Here is a 14633-nt window from a genome sequence, read left to right as displayed (position 1 = left end):
ATTTACTAAATTTGTGCTTGCCATAATTCGGAAGAAACTTAGGAATCTAATTTACAATAAGCAAATGATATTCTTTTCGAACTGGTAAAATTTATTTTAGCAAATGGCTAGAAGAGAGTGTTTTCTGCTCTGCTAGAATTAACAGCTGCAGATGAAAACATTACTTTATAAACTTCTTCCGTTATGTAACGAAATAAATATTTTTAGTACACCAAACTATGGTACTGCTCAGTCGATGAACGAGTTAAGGAAAGTAAGGTCTGCCAATCGCAAAACTGCGATGACCAAGAGAACTCTTAATTTATTGAAATACATAACTACGTGATAACAACAGTCAATTATCTCTACGCGTTAATGGAGTCGTAATTGTCCTTATGCAGTGTTATCATTTTGGGCTGTTCTCATAATCAGGGCGTGGTTACATATAAATAGTGTAGGGAAATTACAAAAGTAAAAGCCTTAGGTCATAAATGGTATACGTGATGTATTATGAGAATAAATTTGTATAATTTTTTTAAGCTTTTTGAGCTAACGATGACAAAATATATACACTTTTTCCTCCATCTGCTTCTTCAACCTGTCTGCAATGGTAAATATCATTGCATAAATTGAAGCTAAAATTTCAAAACACTTTTATTTTTGTAAGGAGGGATACATTTGTGAAAGTGAATTTAAATGTGTTAGTTATCAATTTTAGTAGTTATCTCTTGGGATTTCATTCAAATAAATCCTTCAATATTAAAACTAAGTGAATGCATAAAATAGAAACCAGTATTAGTAAAAACAAGGAAATGTTAATAGATCTAACCTATATATTGCTAGCGAATTTGGTCATTAGAATAAAGTTTCACTTTTTATGTAGACAAGAACATCCTAATAACAGTCCAACAGATATTATGGATCCGACGCACATAATATTCTATATTAATATTCTCAAAATTTTGAGCATTTTCAGAACCGTTGAAATAATATTCGTGTCTTAAAGAACTTTTTCATAAATATTTCAAATGATAGCCATTTATTCATGAACAACCTGCTTATTCGTCATAATTACCTGCCCTAGAAAGTTTTAACGAAATGATATATATTTTAGAACTATCTCTTATTAATAATTTTTATCCGCTTTTATATTCGATTATCTACAATGCGCTCAGCAGGCTGGCTCTGGCCAACTGTTGGCAACATATGGGCATCACTGGAGGCAGATTTCCACTACCATACATAGAACTAAACTGCAATAAATTATAACTTTTTGCCTTTACAAATGTGGCTAAAAATTGCCTATTTTTTACATCCAACTGAAAATTAAGCGAAGTATTAAACATAAAACTTGTTGTGAAATAAACACAGCTCATTAGAATTAAAGGATAGCGTAAAAATTATGCTCATAGCTCACAATTTCTGCTAATTATCTGCAACTAACCACAAACCTGGACTTCTGAGTATAGACGAATGCACGATCTGTGCAAATTAGTCCACTGACAACGTGTTGCCTAATGGACGCCATGTTGGAATTCGTGTGAGTTGTATTGCTTAAAGTTATTACGACTTCTGGAAATGATCATTTTTACGACTCAGTCGCATCACTTGAATAAAGAGCAAATATGGCAGTTAATTGTAAGGCTTAAGAGGGGAGATACAGATGGTTGTCAAGTAAGATTTGAATATTCATTAAGGTGTCATACTAAGCTCATGAAATCGCTTTTTAAGCTGCGAATCGGCTGGTAGGTAGCCTGATTAAGGGCAAAACTACATCCGGGGACCGTTTTTCTATCATTGTCGGCTCAATGAAATGGGAAAGAAATGACAAGGAAAGTGATTTTAGAAATTTCAATTGCTAAAAGAACTTGATCAATCAGATGTTCAGATGTTCTGCTGTTGCACGAAGGAGTCTTAATGTTAGACATTATCCGAGAAAACCATGATTTATGCCCAATTTACTTCGTCTTCCAAATTAATTAGTTTAAGATGGTATTGTCATCATGTTCAGTGATTGAGTGGAGAGGAATGATAACACGTAATGTTCTCTGACTACTTTAGATATTGCCTGAATGCGCGTCTAGTCGTAGTTTGATCTGGAGGGAGCAAGGAGCATGCAACTAGCAATCCTTTGTTCCAGAATCCATTCCCACGGAAAAAGTTTCTTAGTTTGGGGTCGAATTATCAAAAATCCCTCATGGAACTGTATAACTTTTATAGAGATTCTGTAACTGCGGATTATGGAACTCATCGTAAGTCATCATCGTGGAGGTGTTGTTGATCCAGAGGTTTTTCTAAGGAATCACAATGCTCGTCTGTATCTAGCAAATATGCTATAAAAAATTTGGAAACAGACATCACTCGAATGGATTGACCAGCTTACTCCCCAGCCCTCAGCTCGACTGAGTGGGATGTCTCTTGCCGTAGAATTAAAGCGTGCTCAATGTCCCTGTGGATTCTTCAGGATCTGAAAAGTGCATTTTCAGAAAAGCGGCATTCAGTTTTGTGCAAGGTCTAGGTCAGTAAAATAATAATTTCTATAAAACCATGCTGTGAAATTTACATATCAAGCAGAGGTGCCTATACACCTAATAAAAGAAAGATTTGTAGCAAGATAGCGGAGGTGATTTATAAAGTTCCATAAATTCTACATAAAATTCAATATTTTCAAAACAATTAACTGGCAAACGTGATAGCTTATGTTAAGTAATGTTTTTATACAAATTATGTTTCGATATATAACCATTTAATTTTATTTCTCTTAGTATCCGGTAATTTTGACAAGCAGTATTGAGACATATAGTATGCTTTAAATGATTCACGTTTTAGAAATAAACTGTTTTCTTTTATAATATGGAAGTCTTGCATCATGGAACTACTTTTGCAGTACATACCTAGATTAACTGCATTTGTAACGCCTATTTGTTACTGCGCGTATGGGAGATTATACATAAAAAGAAGCTGAATAAAGAAGGTGAATAAAAAAGGGGAAGTGAATGGGATTCTTTGTCAAATTCTATTCAGTAAATATGTGAAAACAACAAGAGAAAATAAATTGAATGCTAATATTTAATACTTATAGAAGGATGAGCTCTGTGTTTTCCTGCTATTTTTATCGTCATTTCTCAGATTATCATTTTCACAGGGCTGAACATGCGAGCAGCTGTTTACGTAACTTGGTGATGCCTACTGTCTCTGTTAAAAATGTTTCATCCAATTACCTGTCCTTGTAATTTGATTTCACCTCAGTTTCAGATTGAGTCCTACGTTATATAATCACCGGGCAGGCATGCTGATGCTTGCTTTCTCTATGAATAAACCTCTTTTTTCTCTTGTAATAGCGTTGGGTTTTGTTCTTGTCTTTGAATGCAAGGAAAACTGTTAAATTTATAAATAATAGATAAATAATACAGTGACATTATTTTTTTAACTCTCTCGTAATTTTCTGATACAAATTTTAATACTTAATATAAAATGCAATTAAAAATTTATATAAATTAAAAACTTTGATACGACAACTACAGAATAAAGTAACAACAACAAAAAACAAACAAACAAAAAACTTCAATTGCATTATAACTGCAGCTATTCGAACACAAATTATTCGAAACACCAGTAATCCGGAACGACCGTCTATGTTAATTTATTTTGTTGTCTTGAATTGAAAAAAAATTAATACAGTTCACTATATAATTTAAGAAGGTGTTTAATTTAGGTTTTTAACATTTAATTTAATTTAAGGTGTTTAATTATTTAAAGGAAACCAGATGATTTGTACATTAGCCTGCGATGATCGTTAAACAACAATCCTACAAAAATTAATAGAAAAGTAATTACCTGACATTTACACATTATTCTTTAAATAATTTTTTAGCTAACATAGAATTTAAATTTATTGCTTATGCATTTTGCAAATTTTAAGTAATTATAGCAATATAATTTTAATTAGTAATTAAATAAAACTAGGTAATAATTAAGTAATATTTTAATTTTTTGCAAACATTAGTTTGAAAAGGTAAGAACTAAGAATACAAGCAAATAAAAATGCTTGTATTCTATAAGTTTGTTGATAAATAAATGTCTGGAATTTTGTTTTAAATAACAAAAATACTATACTTCTTTTTAATTGCATAATATTTGTTGATATGAAATAAGAGAAATAAAAAAAACTAAGTCTTTTTCTTTTTATTATAGTAAAATAATGGAACGTTCGAATTCATGAATTATATGAATTTTGAAAAATCTTCGAGATTTGAAATTTTGAAACTTCGCGCCTTTTTAGTCTTTTGAATGAATCTTAACGTAAATCCATTAGGTCTCTAAACTCAGAACATTCGAGTAATTATTAGCCCAAAGGCTTTAGCCCAGAAGGGCTATTAAATTCGTTTTGGCATTTTGCATTGAAAACTTTAAATGCTTGTTTCACTTTTCAAATTATTGCCACGCCTTGTGTTATAATAGTTAAAGAAATTAAATAATGAAGCATCTTCATAAATGTATGTATTTTTCTCGTAATGTGATAAATCGACGGTACCTAAAGCTATCAAATTTTGAATAACGTAAACCTCCACCGAATATGGGCCTGTGGATGCCCTAATTTAGAATTTCGAATTTGTTTTATTATCGATTTCATATTTTGAAACACTTAGTGAATTTTTGATTAACAAACTCAACGATTTCAAAGCGAGCAATGGCAACACTGTATGAAAAAAAACTATTTTTATATCCAGACCGTGAGACTGTGTATCGGAAATTCTAAAGATATGCTCATTTAAAAATTATTTTGCGATATTGCAGTTGAATTGAATTTTATGATTTAAGTGCGAAGAAAATGATATTTAATAAATAAAGGTAACACACAAAACATTAAAAAAAACGCCCCTTTGGTGGTAATGTAAAATCTGAAAAGCTTTCAGATTTTTAGTTTTTTTAAAAATTTATTTAATTCTACTTGAAGCCTTCAAAAATAGAAAGCAGGGAGTTAATGCAAGTTTTATATTTACTTGGTTTACCAGTACCTTCTCTGATGACCATCGATGCCTACTGTGTTTAATAAACTCTTAAATACATTTTTGATAATTTTATTTCCTGAAGAAAAATTAGAATTCCAGGTTTGTCTCATAAAATAACTGACTCGCCTTTCAATTTGCTTTGATTTTAAAAACTATGGAAAATTTAAAAATATTTTCATTGTTATTCAAATAATTTTTTTTTAAAATTATACTGAGAAAATAACTTGAGATTCAAAAGTTTTAATCATGTGTTTTACTTCCAGCTTCACTTGTATAGTATTAGTAAACACAGATGTATTATTAGAACCAGAATTCGAAAATGTGTTTCGAATTAAACATTCACAAAAAGTTTTTAATTTCATGCACTTTCAAATTTTATTCTTATTGTTAAATAATTTGAGAGATTCGTAAAATGTAGGATTTGTCTAGCTTTTCAGTGATACAAATATGGCCTTCAAAACAAATCCTCGCATATTTTGTGGTTATAGTTTATTTGTATTGCTGAAGCTCTCCTCTGTTTTGAAAGAAACAAAGTTTGTTATTTAATTTTGATGATAAACTTTAGAAAGTGATGATAAATATGTAGCTTAGATGAATAAATATGTAGCTCTCATTAGAAAAAATTTAATAATTGTTTTCTATTAGAATCGGTTAGTTAGAACTGCTCTGAGTAAACTTTAATAGTATAATCCACTCTATAAAATTACACTTGAAGAATTTGTAAATGTACATACATTTCTTAATATTACTATATAATTTTTACAAAGCTTTCACAAGGCTTTCCTGACACTTCAACTTTTAGGACTAAATATTGCATCAGTTCGCGAATCTACAATGTTTTTGCTTCGTTAAGAATATATTTCAATATTTGGATTGTGTGAAACTTTTAGAAATATTTAATTATGATTTCTACAAACTATTACTGATGCATTCATTTTGTGAAATACGCATTTCTTCTTTCAATATATATTATATAAAACATAGAAACAGATATACGTAAAACATAAAAAATGCAGATTCTGACGTAACGTGGAAGGCATATGATAACACTAATATGCTTTAGACTGTGAATTTAATTTTTCGTTTACGTAAAATATTCTTGCAGTTTTTGTGGGCATTTTAGATTAAAATCAGCATTAAAAAGACACGGAAAATAAGTTATCATATCAAATAATATAATTTAACTCTGAAATTTTTAGTTAATTTAACACCATTTTAACTGCTATTTTATAAGACAAATTACATTCGAATTATGACTATATAAAATATAAAATACTAGTAAAGAAACGATTTTAAAATTTTGGAAAAAGATTAGCACTTGAAATCATTACTTGAATTAATCTCAAAAAATTGCATTTTATAATAAAGAATTCAAAAATAACTCCTAGTAAAATATGAATGATGTGCATTTCATAAAATAGAGCGCATGATCTATTAGAACATAAATGCTATCGAGTGAAAATATGAAGTAAACTTGTGCAAGAACATGTTTCAAATAAATTTAACTGGAACTAAACATAGTAGATCTTTTCTATACGTAAGTAAAGAAACTTAAAAACAACAGATTATTTCAAGCGTAGAAATTGCAGGAACTACGCGAAGAAGCCCACAAGCTGTGAATGTAATATACAGAACTCTCAAAACCTTGTATTTAGCGTAGTATATTGAAACACTCAATCGATTTCGAGGGCAGCTAAAGGTCCCTCCTCATCAGGAGAAAGAAATACCTAAAAAGAAGAAAAATAAAGGGGAAGGAGTCTCAGAAACACGTGGTCCTTATCAGCCCTGCCCGTGGTTATAACCGGATTTTAAATCAGAGTTACACTGGCCGCCTATTTTTATTGAACCAGGCTATCTGATCAAACATGTAACACAAAGGACAAGAAAAATTAGCGAAGTTAAAAATATTGAGCGAGGGGCAAATGCACCTTCACGCTCAAAATCTGAACTTCGAATAATTCGAATTTTTTCGCTCTCTATTTTTAACTTCGCTAATTTTTCTTCGAAGTTCAGATTTTGAGCGTGAAGGTGCAGTTGCCCCTCGCTCCCTATTTTTAACTTCGCTAATTTTTCTTGTCCTTTGTGTTACATGTTTGATCAGATAGCCTGGTTCAATAAAAGTAGGCGGCCAGTTTAACTCTGATTTAAAATCCGGTTATAACCACGGGCAGTGCTGATAAGGACCACGTGTTTCTGAGACTCCTTCCCCTTTATTTTTCTTCTTTCTAGGTATTTCTTTCTTCTGATGAGGAGGGACCTTTAGCTGCCCTCGAAATCGATTGAGTGTTTCAATATACTTACGCTAAATACAAGGTTGTTTTTACGATTTTGATTGTCACATTAGCGTGTTTCTCTTCTAGTCTATACAGAACTCTGTTCAAAATATAATATACAGAAGTAAAATCTTAAGTTTAGATAACATATCCGATAGCAAAATTGAAATCCACATTACCACATTACTGTTATACTTTGAATACAAAACTCACGAAGAAACTGAGATTCATGATACTTTGCTAATAGATAAATCTGAAACACAAAAGGGCTCTAACCAAGTACAAATTTTTCATTTCTTATTTTATAATATTAATTTTTAAGAACTTCTTGCTTTAAAAAATGCATCAAGGACTTATAGTACATAGGAATGAAGTTAACAATCTCGAATGAATCCTAGTTATTGAAGGAAAACTGTCATTTTAAAGTTACTATTTAATTCACTTTACACAAATTTCTTGCCCTGCATAACACTCATTATTCTTTCGTCTTTTTGCGAAAAACATCAAAATTAAAAACAAATTTTCTGCACATTCGAAAAGTGCTAGAAGAGAAATTCCTAACCACAATCCGAGATGCCCCCCAAGGTGAGCAAAAATCTCGCTTTCGGCAAACATAGCTGCTTGAGTTGTCACAGTGTGATCCAAACTTCTATAAAAGACTTGCAGCTTTACTCTAGATTTGGTGCGAGTGTCTTCAAAAGTTTCAGAAGTCTGCTTCGTATCTGATGTATTTATATAATATCTCTCATCAGAATTAACAACGGGTATTGTCCAGTTATCAAAATCCATACTTGATACATTGCTGCCATCAGATTTTGTCCAATTATAAGACGAAAAATCGGGAACATTAAAGCTGGTGTAAAAGTCCGTATTGTTATCCTGCCAAATCCAGCTGCGATTAGTGAAATTTGTCAGATAAATTTCATCAACCATCAGCGATTCATTTAAAAACAAAATTTCATCATAAATACATTTTTGCTGCTTATCTGCCGCAAACTGAGGGAGAAATGACGAATAAGCATCTGGTAACAAGAGAGATGAATATGTTTCTAAAGAGTAGGTTGTCGTAATACATGGCAAGGGACAATCGCAAGAAAATTGATGATTTGAAATGGCAGATAAGACATCATCCAAACATAACATTTGCGTTGCAGACTTCAGATCACATCGTGTGGAAGTAACAGATGCAGGCAAGAATGGATCGACGCAAGAACACAGTAGTGCACTCAAGTTCTGTATGCATTGCCGTACGCAATCTAACTGACTTCTTACTCTCATTTTGACGCTATTGTCTTTTTTATAATTGAAGCACTTGTCTCTGTACGGAGCAGGAAGTCTCTGCACTGAAGTCTTAATCATAGATATATGGGTTTCAAATCCGGGACTGATGTTTATTCCATCATCTTCGGGATTGGGATCTTCGTCTGGACTATGAATCACAACTCGTGCTCCTACTGACTGCGTAAGATCTAGATATGAATAAACATTCAAGTCTAATTCTAATTCTAGGCCATTATTTGATCCTACTTTAGAGACATTTTGCAATGGAGTATTGCTTCTGCTCGCTTTGTTAAAAGTGTAGCAATTGCCGTACTGCATACTTTGGAAGAACGTGAAATCACTTTCTTTACACGGAACAGAATTGAAAGAACACTTCTGAATGAGTTCGTTAAGCATATAACCATAACATCTTCGACTGTCGGCATCAGTGTTTGTATAATGATTCATGAAAGTTTTTGCTTGATTTATGTAACTTTTCTCTTTTTCATTTGGAACATTGAGCATGTATTTTACTCTTTCTGATAATACCAATGTGAAATATGTACGTGTTACGGATGCAATCTGTCTGCATTCTTTCCAGGTACGATTTTCCAATACGCAATCCTTATGGTAACTTTTCATTCGATTCAAATTACAAATTGTTACAGCCGGAAAATCGATACTTGTGTTATTTTGTACATCGACGCTAATTATCACTGGGTACTGTAGATATACATTAAAGAATTTGTAAGCTTCATAGCAGCAACTGAAGATGCAGACAATCAAAGTCACCATCCAAAACATTTTCCTGGGTTTTGATTGGCGGTGAGTTATTCGGGAAACTGGTAAAATGGAGGAATTCATCAGCAAAGTTGATATGAATTTTAAAAATGTGAGATGTTGATTTGAAATATTATCCTCTGAACCAATTTTAATATTTTTTCTACTCCCATGGCTTTTGCTTTTCAATTCTGTATCCATAATTACTAAATTTGGGCTTTCCATACTCCAGAAGGAACTCAAGAATCTGAATTACACTAAGCAATCATATTCCTTTCACACTGGATAAAGTTTACTTTAGCAAATGTTTGGAAAAGAGAGTTTTCTGACCTGTTCGAATGAAAGCGTGTTCGTATTAACAGCTGTTGATAGAAATAATACCATTCCGCACTCTTTTCATTGTATAACTAAATAGATATTTTTAGCACTCGAAACTGCAGTACCGCTCAATCTATGAACGGTTTCAGGAAAGTAAGGTCTGTCAGTCGCAAAACTGCGACGGTGAAAAGAACTGCGAATTCGTTGAAATGCATAGCTGCGTGAGAAACAGCAATCCCGTGTCTCTACAATTTAATGGACTCAAAGTTATAATTGCTCTTTAGTAATGCTGTCATTTTGAGTTGTTGTGGTGGTCAGGGCGTGGTTACATAGTTATAGTGTAGCGAAGTAACAAAAACGAAAGTCATACACATAAATTTTACATGATGTTACGCGAGAATAGTTTTGCAATTTTTTTATGCTTTTAGGCAATAAAAATGAGCTAACGATGAGCGTATAAAAGATATATATAAGGTATCTAAATTTCATGAATAAATGCCCAAATTAATATGTAAAATAAAAACATAACTCAGTGACATTTTTACTTTACCTACGTGTTGCTGCTATTCTTTACAATAAAGCTAGGAAAGAAATACACTTATATTAAATACACTTATTTATAGACTCAATTATATTATGGGTTTTATAAAAATGGAACGGAATACAAACACCAAATAAAAATCTGTTTATTTACATCATATGCGACTTGCACTTCATTAAATATTAAACTAAAACAGCAATCTGTATTTTAAAAAATTAAAAAAGAAGAATATTTGCCCCGAAAATTCATAGAATATTAACATTTTAACAACTTGTGATCAATTTCAAATTACTGAGTGCTTCAAAGCCGCCCCGTTATTCCCTATGACGTCGAATACATGTTTCTGTATCGAGAGAACTAAGTTTTGTGGTATTAACTCTGATTCCACATTATACCATGCACTCTCGATGGGTGCTTTTAAGGTATTAACGAACGCAAACTGCCTTCCGTTCTCGTAAACTCTCCAAGATATAACACCCCACACATTCTCGATCTAGTTAAAATCGGGGCTCATTGGTGGCCACTCAAGAACAATGACATTTACCATGTCTAAGTAATTTTTTGTAGCAATAGATGTATGAGTGGTAGCATTGTCATGCCGGTACCCCCAATTTTGTCCTCTAATGTTTTCAGCAAATGGCATGCTATCTTAGTGCTTCTGTGTATTTAGACGAATCTTTCCGACAATCTAAAAAGATAAAACCCACTTGCCCGTTGAAACCGAAAGCTGCCTACCACCATAATGGATCCACCTCCACTGTTCCTACTGAAATAGATCCGAAGCTCTTTTCTAGTCATACCAGCAATATGAATACACGTCAGGACCATCTAGATTCCCTTTTCTTCATCACTGATAATTACAGAAATCCGTTTTTCACCTTATGCCACGTGGTTACGACCCCATTGCAATCTCATTCGTTTGTGAAGCTTTGAGAGCGGTAATGATTGAGCCATTTTTACGTGAATCATATAATCAGGTTCCTTGAATCGCCTATGAAGTGTTTCCGGATATTTGCAATCCACTAGCCCTTATAATTTGGCTAACCGACGTTATCTGCGTCGAAGACATTCCCGTGCAGAATAATTCAGAATGAATAATATTATAAATTACAAATTTGTAATTTGTAATTTTATAATTTCTGTTTTATTGCTTCCGTTTGTAATTTTATAGTAATTTTATAATTTGTAATTTTACAGTTCATTATTTTATAATGATATTTATAAATTTCAAATTTTTATAGTTTCAAAAGTTAACAAAACAGAATTTTAACTATTATATGAATGCAAAGGTAAAATAGTATAATACTTAAAAAATGGGGATAGTTTGTCATTTAAAAATTCTTTGTAACAAAAAGCGGAAATGGTGATTAAACAGCAGAAGTCTTGCACACATGAGCATATTTGCACAATATGAGTCAAATGTCAGTTGGACAAAGAGCGCCAAATGATTTAATCTTGAACATCCGATATCTCATATCTCCAGATATAATTCCTGCCGTATATTCCTTTAAAAGGTTGCTAAAGATCAAGCGTTTGTGCCCAGTAAGACGAACTTTAAAAAAAAAAAAAAAAAAAAAAATAGTTTGTCTTGCTTGGAAACAGTTACAAATAACGAATTACAATTCTCATCGACAGGAATTCTTACATCACCTTGGCATTATACGCGTGACTAAAGTAGGTCAAATCTAACATTTCTACATAAACCTTAGATTTTTTTTACAATCATGTATTACTTTTTATTCCGTATTGCTTATTTTTAAAAATTATAAAAATTTGAAATCAGGTGATTTTTTAATAGCATCCTGTGTTTAAGAAAGATTAGGGAATTTTCATAATAGATTTTTATATTCAAAGTAATATTAGAAACATAACTCAAATAAGAATGAGCCAGAAACAGGTATATTAAAGATGTCGCTGAATTTGATTGCGAGTTATGCAATTATGAAAAGAGGTTATAAAACGAGGAAAAATATTATTTTTGACATGAAAGACGAAAATAGACATGATAGAACGATTTAAAAATCCTGGACGTTTTCAGACAGTAATTACATTTTCCTGTTCTTTTCATAATTTACTATAAAAAGAGAAGAAACTAACAAAAATAGTACGCGTCCAATTTCTAAGAAAGACAACAATTAAAATGAGAATTTCATAGTGATGGTGCAATCGCAAGGTTAATTTTTTAAATTTATGTTACATTGCCATTATTCGAGTATTCTGTGATAAGAGACAAAACAAATGAAATATTATTGTGTGCATGCGAGTTCGTAATAGATTGAATGCACACAGAACAGATTATAGCTTGAAAAATTTTTATTTTTACCAAAAGAAACATTTAATAGTTCTGGAACGTTCCACAAAAAATACTCTTACAGCTTTCCTGGGTATCATAGAGGTCCGTTGTTATACTTCAAACTACTGAGAACGTTAAACATAGCTCAGTGAAAAGTGCACCTAAAAAGGCAGAACTCCTATGGAGATCACTCAATACTCCGACTCACTCTGAACTAAACAACTGAGAGACTGATGCTCTTTCCAGTCTTATATGGTTTTCTCCCGGCCACCGAGAAATCTCTAGTACCTTCCATTTTTCGAAATTACTGAAAGGCATATACAGTTTTTAAATTACATTTACGGATTAATTTACATTTATTCAATTGCAGTAGCAATTATAATTATACACGGACTGGACCAAAATGTCGCCAAATGGTTACCAAATTTGGTGACTTTTAACGATTCCTCGTCAAATTTGGCGATTAAAAATTAGTCGCCGAAATCATCGCCATCTTCACGATATCCGCTAATTAATCGAGATAACCATTTACTCAATGTTAGACTTGGACTCTGTAATCTTCATATTATTCCGGCAGAGCTTCTTCTCTTTCAAGCATTTCATGTTACATTATACAAAAAATATTAGAATTTCACTAAAATTATTTACATATGTAGAAAATTCGAAACAATATGGAAAGGTGTGGTGTATTTAATTATGGCAAAGCACACGAGGGCTATCTGCCTAAAGGGAGGGATGCCTTTTGTGGAGGACTTTCTAAGGGAAACTGGCTCGTATACACGTTACACATGGGGAAAACCACGAAAACGCCCATGCAGCCAGCCCGTTCGCGGGATTCGAACCTCAGACCGAACTACCAGTGTTCAGCGTCTTTACCGCTCGGCCGCTGGTGGGCCCTACAATATGGAAAGAAAGCTAAGGTTAGAAATTATTTTTTTAATAGATGGCTTGATAAATTCCCGAATTCGTATAAAATTATAGGAGCATAAAACTTACGATCATTCAAATTCACGAAGAAGAATTTTAGAATCAAACTGCTAAGATTTTAAAATTCCAAAGCTACCGATTAACCTTTTCCAACTATACCTGATACTCACATAATTTAATGACAACAAAATAAAATTCTATCAAACGATTAAACTTTTCTACTTCTTAATTATGTACAAGTGCTCTGTACATAAGATTCATACATTTCTAAGGGTTTTAACGAAAGTTTGCCGCCACCGCAAATATCGTCTGCGCTAACAGTTTGCGTTAGCGTGTTTGAACATATTTTGTCAAACAATTTTTGGCATTAGAAACAAAGAGACTTGCTTTAGAACACTCTACTGTGAAATTTGTAAAAAAATATCGTTATCATTAAATAGAAGGCGTCTGAAATGGAACTATCACACTACCAGGTTAGAACCATCATTTACTTCCAGTTCTTTTGCAAAAAATCAGCTACAGAATGTCACCAAATCATGTGCACTCTTTACACACTAATTTTGTATCATATGATACTGTGACCGAAAGTTCAAAAACAAGGACTATGACATTCAAGAAGCAGAACGCTGTGGCCGGCCTACAGATTGTGATTAGGCCCGCCTGCTTGAACTTGCGCAAAAAGAGCAGTATGCAACCAAGGAGTTAGACGTTAGTGCCATGTCCATTAGTCGCGCTATGCATCGCATAAACTTGACGTACAAGTTCAATCGTTAGGTTCCGCATGAGCTGACGCAAGCAGGTAAGGACAGATCTGCTAATCTGTTGGAATATCAACGAAGGAACTAAATTCTGGACCGGATCGTCGCTTGTTATAAAAAGTGGTTTTACTTCAACAGCACAGGCCGAAAAGGTGGTTGGTGTGCCCCGGTGAGCCTGTCAGCAGCGTCGCAAAACGCAATTTGACTAACAAAAACATCATGTTTTGTATCTGGTGGGATTGCCGTGGTATTATCCCTAAAGAGTGTCTGAAAAAAGGTAAAACCCTTGACAGTACGGTGTACAGCAAGATGCTAGTCCGTGTTGACGCTGCTATCAAGGCAAAATGTCGAACTGAGTCTCAACGCAAAAAGGCAATGTTCCATCAAGCTAATGCAACACCACCTGTGTCTGCATTCACCGGCTTGATTTTGTATGATTTCGAATGGGATCTTTTGTCACACCCACCATATAGCCCCGACATCGCTCCTTCG

The 14633-nt window shown here is 32.9% G+C and overlaps 1 protein-coding gene across 1 annotated transcript; it reads right to left on the bottom strand.

Annotated features, from left to right (window-relative positions):
- Positions 1-7250: 7250 nt before the first annotated feature.
- Positions 7251-9843, bottom strand: LOC118182370 (degenerin-like protein asic-2). Its single transcript, XM_035351707.2, has one exon. It carries the CDS (start codon positions 9527-9529, stop codon positions 7703-7705), a length of 1827 nt encoding a protein of 608 aa, XP_035207598.2. The 5' UTR covers positions 9530-9843; the 3' UTR covers positions 7251-7702.
- Between the last annotated feature and the right edge of the window lie 4790 nt (positions 9844-14633).

Source organism: Stegodyphus dumicola, chromosome 6 (genome assembly GCF_044657685.1).
Source record: "Stegodyphus dumicola isolate Sdum_Otavi_A_Nest chromosome 6, ASM4465768v1".
NCBI classification, from domain to species: domain Eukaryota; kingdom Metazoa; phylum Arthropoda; class Arachnida; order Araneae; family Eresidae; genus Stegodyphus; species Stegodyphus dumicola.
The sequence above is the reverse complement of the archived record's forward strand: the minus strand, read 5'-3'. Positions and strand labels throughout refer to the sequence as shown.